General features: G+C 51.2%; 1 protein-coding gene across 3 annotated transcripts in view; it reads right to left on the bottom strand.

The window, feature by feature from the left end:
• Window positions 1–264: 264 nt before the first annotated feature.
• The window catches only part of wwp2 (WW domain containing E3 ubiquitin protein ligase 2), a 51,558-nt gene continuing 35,380 nt past the window's right edge, over window positions 265–16,442 (bottom strand). For all 3 annotated transcript variants that reach the window (XM_056415898.1, XM_056415897.1, XM_056415899.1), the window contains exons 11-17: window positions 13,822–13,876; window positions 11,248–11,329; window positions 9,030–9,158; window positions 6,257–6,335; window positions 5,468–5,539; window positions 5,120–5,208; window positions 265–629 (exon numbers count right to left, since the gene is read on the bottom strand). In XM_056415898.1, the coding sequence (XP_056271873.1) occupies window positions 440–629; window positions 5,120–5,208; window positions 5,468–5,539; window positions 6,257–6,335; window positions 9,030–9,158; window positions 11,248–11,329; window positions 13,822–13,876 (696 nt within the window). In that variant the 3' untranslated portion in view covers window positions 265–439. The remainder of the gene's footprint in view (window positions 630–5,119; window positions 5,209–5,467; window positions 5,540–6,256; window positions 6,336–9,029; window positions 9,159–11,247; window positions 11,330–13,821; window positions 13,877–16,442) is intronic.

Here is a 16,442-nt window from a genome sequence, read left to right as displayed (position 1 = left end):
GTGTGTGCAGTGTGTGTGTGTGTGTGTGTCCAGCAGTGTGTGTGTGTGTGTGTGTGTGTGTCCAGCAGTGTGTGTGTGTGTGTGTGTGTGTCCAGCAGTGTGTGTGTGTGTGTGTCCAGCAGTGTGTGTGTGTGTGTGTGTGTGTGTCCAGCAGTGTGTGTGTGTGTGTGTGTGTGTGTGTCCAGCAGTGTGTGTCTTATGGCTGAATGAACTCTCTGCCTCTCACTCGGCATCAGAACAGCTCACACACTGCTGCTAACAAGTTAGCATGCTAGCAGTTAGCACAAGCTAATTAAAATGCTAACAGCTACCATGAACAATGATTTAAAAACAGCTAAATCAGCTAAATGTTAAAGTAACGAAGACCTAGTGAGGATGTTCATGTTCTGAACCTGCAGCATGACAGCATGGTGGACTTAGCATGCTAACCAGCTAGCCTCTACTGTCGGTCCAGGTTTGTGAAGCTCACCATGGCGATGAAGCGGCCAATGAAGCGGAAGTACGTGAGGTGGTCGGGGTTGATGGAGGAGGCGGGGTTTATCTGCAGGCAGTAGTTGTTCTTGCCGGCGTATTCGAACAAACAGTACATGGGGTTGAGAACCTCGTGGGACAGCAGGAAGAACCATTCCCTGAGGAAGAGGAGGACATCAGACATGAGAGGGTGGAGAGGAGGAAGAGGAGGACATCAGACATGAGAGGGTGAGGGTGGAGAGGAGGAAGAGGAGGACATCAGACATGAGAGGGTGAGGGTGGAGAGGAGGAAGAGGAGGACATCAGACATGAGAGGGTGAGGGTGGAGAGGAGGAAGAGGAGGACATCAGACATGAGGGTGAGGGTGGAGAGGAGGAAGAGGAGGACATCAGACATGAGGGTGAGGGTGGAGAGGAGGAAGAGGAGGACATCAGACATGGGGGTGAGGGTGGAGAGGAGGAAGAGGAGGACATCAGACATGAGGGGGGGGGGGGAGAGGAGGAAGAGGAGGACATCAGACATGAGGGTGAGGGTGGAGAGGAGGAAGAGGAGGACATCAGACATGAGGGTGAGGGTGGAGAGGAGGAAGAGGAGGACATCAGACATGAGGGTGAGGGTGGAGAGGAGGAAGAGGAGGACATCAGACATGAGGGTGGAGAGGAGGAAGAGGAGGACATCAGACATGAGGGTGAGGGTGGAGAGGAGGAAGAGGAGGACATCAGACATGAGAGGGTGAGGGTGGAGAGGAGGAAGAGGAGGACATCAGACATGAGGGTGAGGGTGGAGAGGAGGAAGAGGAGGACATCAGACATGAGGGTGAGGGTGGAGAGGAGGAAGAGGAGGACATCAGACATGAGGGTGAGGGTGGAGAGGAGGAAGAGGAGGACATCAGACATGAGAGGGTGAGGGTGGAGAGGAGGAAGAGGAGGACATCAGACATGAGGGTGAGGGTGGAGAGGAGGAAGAGGAGGACATCAGACATGAGAGGGTGAGGGTGGAGAGGAGGAAGAGGAGGACATGAGAGGGTGAGGGTGGAGAGGAGGAAGAGGAGGACATCAGACATGAGAGGGTGAGGGTGGGGAGGAGGAAGAGGAGGACATCAGACATGAGAGGGTGAGGGTGGAGAGGAGGAAGAGGAGGACATCAGACATGAGGGTGGAGAGGAGGAAGAGGAGGACATCAGACATGAGAGGGTGATGGTGGAGAGGAGGAAGAGGAGGACATCAGACATGAGGGTGGAGAGGAGGAAGAGGAGGACATCAGACATGAGAGGGTGGAGAGGAGGACATCAGACATGAGAGTGAGGGTGGAGAGGAGGAAGAGGAGGACATCAGACATGAGAGGGTGATGGTGGAGAGGAGGAAGAGGAGGACATCAGACATGAGGGTGGAGAGGAGGAAGAGGAGGACATCAGACATGAGAGGGTGGAGAGGAGGAAGAGGAGGACATCAGACATGAGGGTGAGGGTGGAGAGGAGGAAGAGGAGGACATCAGACATGAGGGTGAGGGTGGAGAGGAGGAAGAGGAGGACATCAGACATGAGAGGGTGAGGGTGGAGAGGAGGAAGAGGAGGACATCAGACATGAGGGTGGAGAGGAGGAAGAGGAGGACATCAGACATGAGGGTGAGGGTGGAGAGGAGGAAGAGGAGGACATCAGACATGAGGGTGAGGGTGGAGAGGAGGAAGAGGAGGACATGAGAGGGTGAGGGTGGAGAGGAGGAAGAGGAGGACATCAGACATGAGGGTGAGGGTGGAGAGGAGGAAGAGGAGGACATCAGACATGAGGGTGGAGAGGAGGAAGAGGAGGACATCAGACATGAGGGTGGAGAGGAGGAAGAGGAGGACATCAGACATGAGAGGGTGGAGAGGAGGAAGAGGAGGACATCAGACATGAGGGTGGAGAGGAGGAAGAGGAGGACATGAGACATGAGAGGGTGGAGAGGAGGAAGAGGAGGACATCAGACATGAGAGGGTGGAGAGGAGGAAGAGGAGGACATCAGACATGAGGGTGAGGGTGGAGAGGAGGAAGAGGAGGACATCAGACATGAGGGTGGAGAGGAGGAAGAGGAGGACATCAGACATGAGGGTGAGGGTGGAGAGGAGGAAGAGGAGGACATCAGACATGAGAGGGTGATGGTGGAGAGGAGGAAGAGGAGGACATCAGACATGAGAGGGTGGAGAGGAGGAAGAGGAGGACATCAGACATGAGGGTGAGGGTGGAGAGGAGGAAGAGGAGGACATCAGACATGAGGGTGGAGAGGAGGAAGAGGAGGACATCAGACATGAGGGTGGAGAGGAGGAAGAGGAGGACATCAGACATGAGGGTGGAGAGGAGGAAGAGGAGGACATGAGACATGAGAGGGTGGAGAGGAGGAAGAGGAGGACATCAGACATGAGGGTGGAGAGGAGGAAGAGGAGGACATCAGACATGAGGGTGAGGGTGGAGAGGAGGAAGAGGAGGACATCAGACATGAGGGTGGAGAGGAGGAAGAGGAGGACATCAGACATGAGGGGGGAGAGGAGGAAGAGGAGGACATCAGACATGAGAGGGTGGAGAGGAGGAAGAGGAGGACATCAGACATGAGGGTGAGGGTGGAGAGGAGGAAGAGGAGGACATCAGACATGAGAGGGTGGAGAGGAGGAAGAGGAGGACATCAGACATGAGAGGGTGGAGAGGAGGAAGAGGAGGACATCAGACATGAGGGTGAGGGTGGAGAGGAGGAAGAGGAGGACATCAGACATGAGGGTGGAGAGGAGGAAGAGGAGGACATCAGACATGAGGGTGGAGAGGAGGAAGAGGAGGACATCAGACATGAGGGTGGAGAGGAGGAAGAGGAGGACATGAGAGGAGACATAAGAAGAAGATTTTATGATGACTCAGAACTCTCTGTGTCCTCGGAGGAGACAACACCCAGGAGAACATGACCAGGAGAACATGACCAGGAGAACCTGACCAGGAGAACATGACCAGGAGAACATGACCAGGAGAACATGACCAGGAGAACATGACCAGGAGAACATGACCCAGAGAACATGACCAGGAGAACATGACCAGGAGAACCTGACCCAGAGAACATGACCAGGAGAACCTGACCCAGAGAACATGACCCAGAGAACATGACCAGGAGAACCTGACCCAGAGAACATGACCCAGAGAACATGACCAGGAGAACCTGACCCAGGAGAACCTGACCCAGAGAACATGACCAGGAGAACCTGACCCAGGAGAACCTGACCCAGAGAACATGACCCAGAGAACATGACCCAGGAGAACATGACCAGGAGAACCTGACCCAGGAGAACCTGACCCAGGAGAACCTGACCCAGCAGCAGAGGAGGAACACGGAGCCTCGTAGCTCAAGCACAGCGAGTGAAGAGGATACAGAACATGCTCCTCTAGCGCCCCCTCCAGGGCGGCGGGTGTATTACACCTGATGAGACACTGTTCCTCTGGTTTAAAGATGGGCAGGCGCTACCTTCTCTATGGAATCAGGAGTGGTTGTTTTATTAATATGACAATACAATGTTAGAATAAACCCAAAATTAAATTATGGCTGAATATATCGTGAATAAAATCAAATTCTGAAAGAATAAATCCTGATTTAAATTACATCTTTAATGAACAAATCCTGAATTTTTCTTAAATTCTGAATGAATAAATCTTGAATTAATTTAAACTCTGAATAAACAAATTCTGAATTTTATTAAATTCTGAATGAATACATCGTGAACTGGAGTTATTCAAATAGAGTAAGAATGAACCAATAGAAATCATTTATTCAACTCTCAGAAACAGATGGAAACGTAGAAGTAAAATGAGAAGAAGAGTGTTGAGTTACATCTGAGTGAGTTAGGAGACACACACACACACATGAAGGGTTAACACAATCAAATACACACAAGGAGAGGGTGGGCGGATGCATGTTAGACAGAATGAGGCCCACCACCACCACCACCATTAGCACCATTAGCACCTAGCGCTCCCAGGGGCCCCTGCACTCCTCCCTCAGGGTTTATGGGCGGGGCTTATGGATTGACGGACGGATGGACGCAGACACCTCCCAGCATCCCGTCCGTGGTTCTACCCTGTGGTAGAACAGCATGATGTCACCTACCATAGGGTAAAACCACTGACGTGACACCGGAGACAGACACAATGCACGACCACGACGACGACGACAACAACAAACGGGGAATAACTGGATGAGAACATGTAGAGAGGAGGACCTGGGATACATGTGATGGGATGAGGACAGAACGAAGATAGGTTATGCAACAATGAAGGATTTACAGAGAACACCCTCCACCCCTCAGGACCCCCTCAGGACCCCCTCAGGAACCCCTCAGGACCCCCTCAGGAACCCCTCAGGAACCCCTCAGGAACCCCTCAGGACCCCCTCAGGAACCCCTCAGGAACCCCTCAGGACCCCCTCAGGAACCCCTCAGGACCCCCTCAGGAACCCCTCAGGAACCCCGGCCTCCTACCATCATCTGAATCCAGCTAATGCAGATTCAATGAGCTGATGCAGCCATGGGGAGGGGGCAGGAGACCCCCCCCCCCTTCCAGTGGGTTGGATGTAGCACCGATGACGGGGGGGGGGAGAAAGGAGAGAGGAAGGAGGAGGAGGGTGCGTTTGATTAGCTCACCTGGCGATGCCGCCGTAGTCCAGCCCCTCCTCTCCTCTCATGATGATGTAGAGTCGGCGCCGCAGGTCGTACGGCTTCACGTTCATGATCTGACCAAAAGACGGGAGAAACCGTTCATGACGGGCGACTCATGGGAGTCAGAGGTCAAAGGTCAGGATGCTCGTGGTCCGGCCCGCAGAGAGAGAGGAGAACATCTCAGTGTCTACTCCCTGCTTTGGGATTCACATTTACACTCTGCTCCTCCTGGAATGAGTCCAGACACCACAGCAATAACCCTGATGCGTGCCTCCTCATGAGAGCGAGCCCTAGTGCTTTGTGGGTAATGTAGTTCATGAGATCGTCTCTGACCTGCTGGAACGAGTCCTCAAACAGCGTCTGTCTGGACACGGAGATCTTGACGTGGCTGGGCAGCGCGTTGGACTGGAGGAGGAACACAACACACACACAGGGAGGTCAGAGGTCAGCTGTGTGTGGGGAACAGAGGAACCTTCTGGAGCCTTCAGGTGCCTTCAGGAACCTTCAGGAACCTTCTGGAGCCTTCAGGAACCTTCCGGAAACTTCCGGAACCTTCTGGAACCTTCAGGTGCCTTCTGGAACCTTCTGGAGCCTTCTGGAACCTTCAGGTGCCTTCTGGAGCCTTCAGGAATCTTCCGGAGCCTTCAGGGACCTTCAGGTGCCTTCAGGTGCCTTCTGGAACCTTCAGAAACCTTCAGGGACCTTCAGGTGCCTTCTGGAACCTTCAGGGACCTTCAGAAACCTTCAGGTGCCTTCAGGGACCTTCAGGTGCCTTCTGGAACCTTCAGGGACCTTCAGGTGCCTTCAGGTGCCTTCATGTGCCTTCTGGAACCTTCTGGAGCCTTCAGGGACCTTCAGGTGCCTTCTGGAACCTTCAGGGACCTTCTGGTGCCTTCTGGAACCTTCAGGGACCTTCAGGTGCCTTCTGGAACCTTCAGGGACCTTCAGGGACCTTCTGGTGCCTTCTGGAACCTTCAGGGACCTTCAGGGACCTTCAGGTGCCTTCTGGAACCTTCAGGGACCTTCAGGGACCTTCTGGTGCCTTCTGGAACCTTCAGGGACCTTCAGGGACCACTTTAGGGATGCACAGCTTTACATCTAACATGTGACTTGAACTCTTACATGGCACAGGAAACGGAACTGGTGGTACTTCCACCTGAAGCTGCGGTCGTAAGCGCCGGGTGAGCCGCCCTGCCGTGACACACACACACACACACACACACACACACACACACACACACACACACACACACACACACACACACACACACACACACACACACACACACACACACACACACACACACACACACACACACACACACACACACACACACACACACACACACACACACACACACACACACACACACACACACAGAGAGAAAAGAGAGGGACTTGGTCAACTACAACGTTTATCACTGCGTGGAGCTGGAACAACAGGCATTGTCATCTTTCCGATGGTCCTTGAACGCACCACGAACACCTCCATCAGGATGAGCGGCGCCTTGAAGCTCAGAGACGTTCCTCAGAACCGTTCCTCTACGCGGATCATTTTAAATGTTGCTCATACCAAACGCCGGAGAACCGATCTCCTCAGAACTGAGACCGCCGAGACCCAAAGACCCCCGAGAGGTTCTGCAGGGCCCCGTTCAGGGTCACCGAGCCGCGGGGCCCCGTGTGGTGAACACAGTTCAGACTGTGGAGCTGAAGTCTGACTCCTTCACGCTGCCACTGCTCCACAGAGACATCCACTGCCCTCATCACGACCTCCACGGAGGGGAAGAACGAGAGGACGGCTCACGGGAAGGTGTAAAAACCACCACGGAACTGCTCCAGTCACCAAGGGCCCCCCAGGTCCAGGTCTCAGAGAGACTCTGGTTCAGGTCCAGGTCTCAGAGAGACTCTGGTCCAGGTCCAGGTCTCAGAGAGACTCTGGTCCAGGTCCAGGTCTCAGAGAGACTCTGGTTCAGGTCCAGGTCTCAGAGAGACTCTGGTTCAGGTCCAGGTCTCAGAGAGACTCAGGTCCAGGTCTCAGAGAGACTCTGGTCCAGGTCTCAGAGAGACTCTGGTTCAGGTCTCAGAGAGACTCTGGTCCAGGTCTCAGAGAGACTCAGGTCCAGGTCTCAGAGAGACTCTGGTTCAGGTCTCAGAGAGACTCAGGTCCAGGTCTCAGAGAGACTCAGGTCCAGGTCTCAGAGAGACTCAGGTCCAGGTCTCAGAGAGACTCAGGTCCAGGTCTCAGAGAGACTCAGGTCCAGGTCTCAGAGAGACTCAGGTCCAGGTCTCAGAGAGACTCAGGTCCAGGTCTCAGAGAGACTCTGGTTCAGGTCTCAGAGAGACTCAGGTCCAGGTCTCAGAGAGACTCAGGTTCAGGTCTCAGAGAGACTCAGGTCCAGGTCTCAGAGAGACTCAGGTCCAGGTCTCAGAGAGACTCAGGTCCAGGTCTCAGAGAGACTCTGGTTCAGGTCCAGGTCTCAGAGAGACTCTGGTTCAGGTCTCAGAGAGACTCAGGTTCAGGTCTCAGAGAGACTCAGGTCCAGGTCTTAGAGAGACTCAGGTCCAGGTCTCAGAGAGACTCAGGTTCAGGTCTCAGAGAGACTCAGGTCCAGGTCTCAGAGAGACTCAGGTTCAGGTCTCAGAGAGACTCAGGTCCAGGTCTCAGAGAGACTCAGGTCCAGGTCTCAGAGAGACTCTGGTTCAGGTCTCAGAGAGACTCAGGTCCAGGTCTCAGAGAGACTCAGGTCCAGGTCTCAGAGAGACTCAGGTTCAGGTCTCAGAGAGACTCAGGTTCAGGTCTCAGAGAGACTCAGGTCCAGGTCTCAGAGAGACTCAGGTCCAGGTCTCAGAGAGACTCAGGTCCAGGTCTCAGAGAGACTCAGGTCCAGGTCTCAGAGAGACTCTGGTTCAGGTCCAGGTCTCAGAGAGACTCTGGTTCAGGTCCAGGTCTCAGAGAGACTCAGGTTCAGGTCTCAGAGAGACTCAGGTCCAGGTCTCAGAGAGACTCAGGTCCAGGTCTCAGAGAGACTCAGGTCCAGGTCTCAGAGAGACTCAGGTTCAGGTCTCAGAGAGACTCAGGTTCAGGTCTCAGAGAGACTCAGGTCCAGGTCTCAGAGAGACTCAGGTCCAGGTCTCAGAGAGACTCTGGTTCTGGTCTCAGAGAGAGACTCACACACACACACACACACACACACACACACACACACACACACACACACACACACACACACACACACACACACACACACACACACACACACACACACACACACACACACACACACACACACACACACACACACACACACACACACACACACACACACACACACACACACACACGATATGTGCTTTGTCAGCACTGGAGAGGCTGAGAGAGAGAGGGTTAGCGAGAGAGAGAAAGAGGGAGGGAGAGAGAGAAAGAGGGAGGGAGAGAGAGAGGGAGGGAGGAGGCCTTGTCTGGGTCATAATGGAGACCTGCTGCAGGGTCCAGAACGCTGAAGACCTCTGAAACCAGAACACTAACAACAAGTATGGTTATCAGCATGGAAAGCAGCACACACACACATGTACACATGTACACACACACACACATGTACACACGCACACATGTACACACGCACACACATGAACCTGCACATTCTCCTAACTTCTGCGGTGAGATTTGAGACTTCAAGGCACCAGCTAAGAGGATGAGGGGGGGTGTGTGTGTGTGTGTGTGTGTGTGTGTGTGTGCGTGTTCATATTGCTGTGTGGTTTTGAGATTCGGTCTGGCCCAAAGCAGCATTGAGACAGCAGATAAAAGGTGTGTGAAGACGGTAGTTGGCCCAGGTGAAGGAGGGAGGCGGAGCCTGGAGGAGCAGGTTTGGGGAGGAAGGGCTGAGAGGATATTTACCCGGACTCAAACCCGGGCCGGGGGTCTTTAAAGGTGGTGCTGCGCAAGTTGTGGTCCACAAAATATCGGACTCCCTCCGCGGTGTACTTCATCTCCCAGCCCGGGGGCAGGGGGTGCTCCTTGATCATCCTGCAACAGGGAGAGGGGGGGCAGTGAGCACGGTCCCAGCCCAAAAGGAGGGGGGGGGGCGTCCCGGGGATGAAACCGACACACCTCCACCCTGTGGACCTGAAGCCCGGCAGAAACCCCGCAGCTCACAGCTACTACAGACTGACGCACAGCAACGTGTCTTAAAGGGACAGCTCCCAACGTGTCTTAAAGGGACAGCTCCCAACGTGTCTTAAAGGGACACCTCCCAATGTGTCTTAAAGGGACAGCTCCCAATGTGTCTTAAAGGGACAGCTCCCAACGTGTCTTAAAGGGACAGCTCCCAACGTGTCTTAAAGGGACAGCTCCCAACGTGTCTTAAAGGGACAGCTCCCAACGTGTCTTAAAGGGACAGCTCCCAATGTGTCTTAAAGGGACAGCTCCCAACGTGTCTTAAAGGGACAGCTCCCAACGTGTCTTAAAGGGACAGCTCCCAACGTGTCTTAAAGGGACAGCTCCCAATGTGTCTTAAAGGGACAGCTCCCAATGTGTCTTAAAGGGACAGCTACCAATGTGTCTTAAAGGGACAGCTACCAATGTGTCTTAAAGGGACAGCTCCCAACATGTCTTAAAGGGACAGCTACCAATGTGTCTTAAAGGGACAGCTCCCAACGTGTCTTAAAGGGACAGCTACCAATGTGTCTTAAAGGGACAGCTCCCAAAGTATCTTAAAGGGACAGCTCCCAAAGTGTCTTAAAGGGACAGCTCCCAATGTGTCTTAAAGGGACAGCTACTAATGTGTCTTAAAGGGACAGCTCCCAAAGTATCTTAAAGGGACAGCTCCCAAAGTGTCTTAAAGGGACAGTTCTCAATGTGTCTTAAAGGGACAGCTACCAATGTGTCTTAAAGGGACAGCTACCAATGTGTCTTAAAGGGACAGCTCCCAATGTGTCGTAAAGGGACAGTTCCCAATCTGTCTTAAAGGGACAGTTACACCCACAGATAACAAGGCCTGTGTGACTAGATGACTCTAAATAATCCACATAGCTTGTTGTGAGCACTTTTATGGAGGAACTATTTTCTCTCACCCCGTAGTTCCTTCATGAAACGGTCTCAATGTATTTCAGAGGCAAAGCCACGTCTCCAGAAGTACCCGACTCACACGAAAGCCTCGACAGGTAAGACGTGGTTTCATGTGGCCTTCAATAACGGGCTCCAGCAGGCTCTCGTGTGTCATGTTGGAATCACAGAGCTAAAGACTAGAAAAAGCAAAAGCAATGTGACCTTCAAAATAAAATAAATGAAAAAATCGACGCAAAACAAACGCAGAAGGTCGTTTAACAAAACGTAACGCTGTGCTGCAAAAACTGAAAATCATCTGGACGAATACAAAAATTAATAAAAAACGTGTTTCTATCGAGGTAAAGACGTCGTCAATTATTTTGTACGACGCAAGAAAAACATTAAGGTGATATTTTCATGAATGTAGTGAACGGATAACAAAACATTAACATTGAGTTGAAATAAGGACATTTCTAATTAAAGAGAAAGGTTGTTGCCCATTGTGGATACAGCGTGAGTGTCTGCACTCCGCTGGGCGACCAGAACGGATCCAGAGGAGACACACAACCCACGTCACGCTAACATCACGCTAACGTCATGCTAACGTCACGTCGACCAGACGATGGCCCGCAGCTTCAGGAGGATTCTAATCGTCTTCCTCGCGGCTCAGTGAGTGAGGAAGGTGAGAGGAAACAGTTCAGCTCAGGAAATGTTTAAATGTGAAAGGAAATAAAAATGGGGGAGGGTCCCAGAAAACAATTATCAAATGTACGACATCTGTACAAATGTGGTTTGGCTCTTGCCTCCTGTAGTTTTCTCCTTTATTGCAGTTGTTCAGCAACTTGTAAAACTAGTTTTCTCCCATAAACGTTTTAACGTTCCCAGAGAATGTTCCACTTCAGACTAATTAATACTCCAGTGTAACGACTCGCTCCGACGCCTCGGACTGTGTGTTCAAACTTCTTCAGTAGCAGCAAACACCCAAAGCGCCACAACACCCAACAAGCAGATGAACGCATGCACGCACACACACACACACTCACTCTCTCACACACACACACATTCTCACCCTTGGGTCCGGGGATCGTCCCACTGCGTCGTCCGCGTGTTGTGGTTGACGAAGTAGATCCTGCCATTGTCCTGCCGCTTCTCTGTGGACACGAGCAGAGAGACAGAGACTCAGAGATACAAAGACATGGATACACAGAGATACAGAGACACAGAGACTCAGAGATACAAAGACATGGATACACAGAGACACAGAGATACAGAGAGACAAAGACACAGAGACACAGAGATACAAAGACATGGATACACGGAGACACAGAGATACAAATACACAGAGACTCTGAGATACAAAGACATGGATACACAGAGACACAGAGATACAGAGACACAGAGATACAAAGACATGGATACACAGAGACACAGAGACTCTGAGATACAAAGACATGGATACACAGAGACAGAGATACAAAGACACAGAGACACAGAGACTGAGATACAAAGACATGGATACACAGAGACACAGAGATACAGAGACTTAGAGACACGGAGATACAAAGACATGGATACACAGAGACACAGAGATACAAAGACACAGAGACTCTGAGATACAAAGACATGGATACACAGAGACACAGAGATACAGAGACACAGAGACACAGAGATACAAAGACATGGATACACAGAGACACAGAGACTCTGAGATACAAAGACATGGATACACAGAGACACAGAGATACAAAGACACAGAGACTGAGATACAAAGACATGGATACACAGAGACACAGAGATACAGAGACTTAGAGACACGGAGATACAAAGACATGGATACACAGAGACACAGAGACTGAGATACAAAGACATGGATACACAGAGACACAGAGATACAAAGACACAGAGACTGAGATACAAAGACATGGATACACAGAGACACAGAGATACAGAGACACAGAGACACGGAGATACAAAGACATGGATACACAGAGACACAGAGATACAAAGACACAGAGACTGAGATACAAAGACATGGATACACAGAGACACAGAGATACAAAGACACAGAGACACAGAGACTCTGAGATACAAAGACATGGATACACAGAGACACAGCGATACAAAGACATGGATACACAGAGACACAGAGATACAAAGACACAGAGACTGAGATACAAATACATGGATACACAGAGATACAAAGACAGAGACACAAAGACATGGATACACAGAGACACAGAGATACAAAGACACAGAGACTCTGAGATACAAAGACATGGATACACAGAGACACAGAGATACAGAGACACAGCGATACAAAGACATGGATACACAGACACAGAGATACAAAGACACAGAGACTCTGAGATACAAATACATGGATACACAGAGACACAAAGACTCAGACCCACGACAATGTCCCAATATTCTATGAAGAGGCACTAAACAATCAATTCAATTCAATTCAAATCAGTTTATTTGTAGAGCCCAATTTCACAAATTTGTCTCGGAGTGCTTTACAATCTGTACACATAGACATCCCTGCCCCAAAACCTCACATCAAATCAGAGAGGATTCTGGGAAAACTCCACAACAAATGCTGGGTTCACCCTCTCTCTCTCTCTTTCTCTCTCTCTCTCTCTTTCTCTCTCCGTATGGAGAAAAGAAGAAGAAAAATCTCACCACCACGATAGAAAACCAGCGAGTCTGTGTGATATTTCACCGAGGCCCGATTCAAATACCTCACAGGGGTAAACCCGAGTGTGTGTGTGTGTGTGGGGGGGGGGGGGGGGGGCTTTAAGGTGGGGCGTCTTGACAGTTAAAAAATGGAGCCACGGTTTAATTTAATTTTAAGTGTAAGAAATAGTTTAGATCGAAATAGTTTAAAAACGGAATAACGATGGATGAAAGTGTGTGTGTGTGTGTGTGTGTGTGGCGGGCCACTGGTCTCCTGAGAGGAGCTGCTGCCCCCTCCTCCTCCCTCCCCACATCTTTTTCTCATTAACAGGAGTGTGTGCAGGGCCCAGAAACAGGAGCCCCCCCCCCCCCCCGCTCCTCTTATAGTTTATTTCCTCTCTTGAGCTTCTCTTCCATCTTTCTCTTGTTTCAATATTAAGCCCGAAGAAGAAAAGAAGCGAGGGAAGGGACCGCAGATTAAAAGAAAGAAAGAGCCGAGCGCGCGGAGCCAGAGATGTAATTGAGGTTTTGGGTCTCGAGGAACCGCAGCAGGCTGAAAAGGCATCACGGCCAGAGTTGGGTTTCTCTGTGTGGAGGAAGAGGAGGCAGCCGAGGCCCGCAGGAAGGAGCGAGTGGACGACGAAGAGCGGTCAAAGAACCAGAAGGTCTCCGACGGGGAGCGGGAGGACAGCCGATGCCGAGGCTCAGGGAAAACAGTTACATCCACGCACGTCGCTTCTGGTTCCGCGTGAAGGTTCAGAACCACCAGAGTTCTGAGGCCCGTCTGCAGGAAGCAGGGCGCCATTCAAACGGAATAAAGTGAGACTGCTTCACTGCAAGACCCGTCGTCAACAACAACAACAACAACACAGCTCAGAGGTGAGGATCCAGTCACCTCCTCCTCCTCCTCTGGCGGGTTCAGAGCACCGACCCAGATATAACGTTCTGAGGCGCGTGGCGGACTTACCCCATCCCGGAGGCAGCGCTCCCAGAGGGTCGTTCTCCACCGGCGCTCCGGACGGCTGAGGGAGAAACACACAACACAACTCCGGTTAGGACAGCTCGGCTTCTCCCGTCTCCGTCCTCCGGTTCCAGAACAAACAGAAGAAGGCAGCCGTGTCCCCTCCACCGTCGCCATGAGTCGGTCCACACTTGTTCCTCGGTGAGGATGAAGAGGATGAAGAGGAGGGAACACAAGCCCTCTCGGAAGAGTCGGATAAAACGTAAACTCACTCGGCGGAGTCGTCCCGACGCGGTCGAGTCAACGCTCGGCCTCGCCGGCTCTCGGGCGCGCTGCCTGTGTGTGAGTGGGGCATGCTCTGTGTGTGTGTGTGTGTGGGGGGGGGGGGGGGGGGTGTGGTCCTCTCTGCAGCGCGGTGAGGGGCGACTGAGGGAGCCGGGCGCCGGGCGGCTAGTATGCCTCCCAGGATCAAAACAACAACGCTGCTCCAATGAGCTCACTGGCTCCTCCTCCTCCTCCTCCTCCTCCTCCTCCTCCTCCTCCTCCTCCTCCTCCTCCTCCTCCTCCTCCTCCTCCTCCTCCTCCTCCTCCTCCTCCTCCTCCTCCTCCTCTAGTGCCTCTGTGAAAGTAGGCAGGGAGGTGCGATGTCTGAGGGAACTGAGGGGAACATTCATGCTTGTTCCAGACTGCCCCCCCCCCCCCCCCCCCAGGCCTGACAAAAGGCACCTTTATTCACCCTGGGCCTGGAAACCACTGTTGGGTTTACTCAGCCTGCACACACACACACACACACACACACACACAGAGAAAAAAGTGTGTGTGTGTGTTCCACGGTGTGGAAAGTTTGTCCGTGGCAAACAGTGAGTCGATGTACGAATACACAAACCTTATGAATATATTAGCTTGAGTGGAAAAGTAGCTGAAACAGACGCTTGTTAGCAGTTAGCTTCATGCTACACTTGTTTATCTGTACAACACGTTAGCGTTGTAAATAAAACTCCAATAAACAAACAATGCAAATAGTTTAAATTGTATTTTATCGTCATAAAGATAATTTTTACAGCCCTCCTAGCTTTCATAAGCATAACAATAGTTAGCATGCTAGCGATTAGCACAAGTGCAGTAAGTCAAGAACAAAGTGAAAGACGAGCGATTCATGTGCTGCTTTCACAAAAACAAGATGATGAGTTAGCTAGAGCTGCAGGACAGAGTCCTCGAACAAGGAAACGACTCTTTTCACACTTCCTGTTCCCTCGTCTCAAAATCAACGTTTTTACCAAATAGTTTTGTTGGTGAGACGCCCGAAATAAATAAATTAATAAATACACACGAGCCGGAAACAATTTAACGCGTTGTTCTACGGTATAGAATAGAGTCGGTGAAAACCCTGTGCGCCTTGGATGAGGCGGTTGCTAACAGGAGGCTAAATGAGACGACTCAAGCTGTGGTTCTCAAGCCCTAACGAGCCGTTGTAACCCCCAACTAGTCATTTTCACCCCCTAACTAACCGTTTCACCCCCTAACTAGTCATTTTCACCCCCTAACTAACTGTTTTACCCCCTAACTAGTCATTTTCACCCCCTAACTAGTCATTTCACCCCCTAACTAACCGTTTTACCCCCTAACTAGTCATTTTCACCCCCTAACTAGTCATTTCACCCCCTAACTAACCGTTTTACCCCCTAACTAGTCATTTTCACCCCCTAACTAACCGTTTCACCCCCTAACTAGTCATTTTCACCCCCTAACTAGCCGTTTTACCCCCAACTAGCCATTTTTGGTGAAATGCACAGCGCTGTGCCATCAGTGTTTGATTTTATACAGAATATATACAATTCTGTTCATAAACTTCCACTTATGTTCTATTTTGAAATGATTTATTTTCATTTTAAATCTATGTTTTACAGATCTCATGGCCCCTCACTGAAGGACGAGAACACCAGTCCATCCCACTGGAGTCAGACTGGATGCCTCCTGGTCGCCCTGCTGCTTTCTCATTGGGACAACATTTACAAAATCATCAAAAACGTGGAAGAAAGTTAGTTTATGTGGATTCTGTTTCTGTCGATCGGCTCGTGGGAGCACAAGCAGCGCGTGTTGTCCTTTGTGAGTTATACTCGGGAGAAAAAAATCATTTTCCAAATGAAAGCTGGTGGACCTTTAAAGGTTTAAAAAAAAATTGTGATGATTACTTCCCAGAGAAGCCATAAAGTGGAGTATTATGCACCGACCGACAACGTCACTCCACGCAGCGCTGCCCCGACAGAAATGTGACCGTGCCCATTTAAAGGGGCCCGGTCATGGAAAGTGTGAGGGAGTCGGGGATGGAAAGGAAGGGGCACGCAACCGGGTTAAAGGGTGTGTGCGTGTGTGTGTCTGTGTGTGTGTGTGTGGGTCGTTCCCATCGACAGCCAATCTCAGCCCCGGCACACCCCACCCTGATGGGTTTTTCTGTGCCTAAAAAAGGTAAAAGGAGAATATAATGATATAAAGACATGATGACTTCATCCTGGCTCCTCAGCAGCTTCCAGAGCGACGAGGCCGGAGGAGCAGAGCGAGAGGCTGAGAAAACAAGGCGGGGGGAGGAAGAGAAAGAAGGGAAAGAGACGTGTGAAATAATGGCGTTA

This window comes from Pseudoliparis swirei, chromosome 6, assembly GCF_029220125.1.
Source record: "Pseudoliparis swirei isolate HS2019 ecotype Mariana Trench chromosome 6, NWPU_hadal_v1, whole genome shotgun sequence".
Classification (NCBI taxonomy): domain Eukaryota; kingdom Metazoa; phylum Chordata; class Actinopteri; order Perciformes; family Liparidae; genus Pseudoliparis; species Pseudoliparis swirei.
This window is presented reverse-complemented; position numbering and strand designations above follow the sequence as displayed.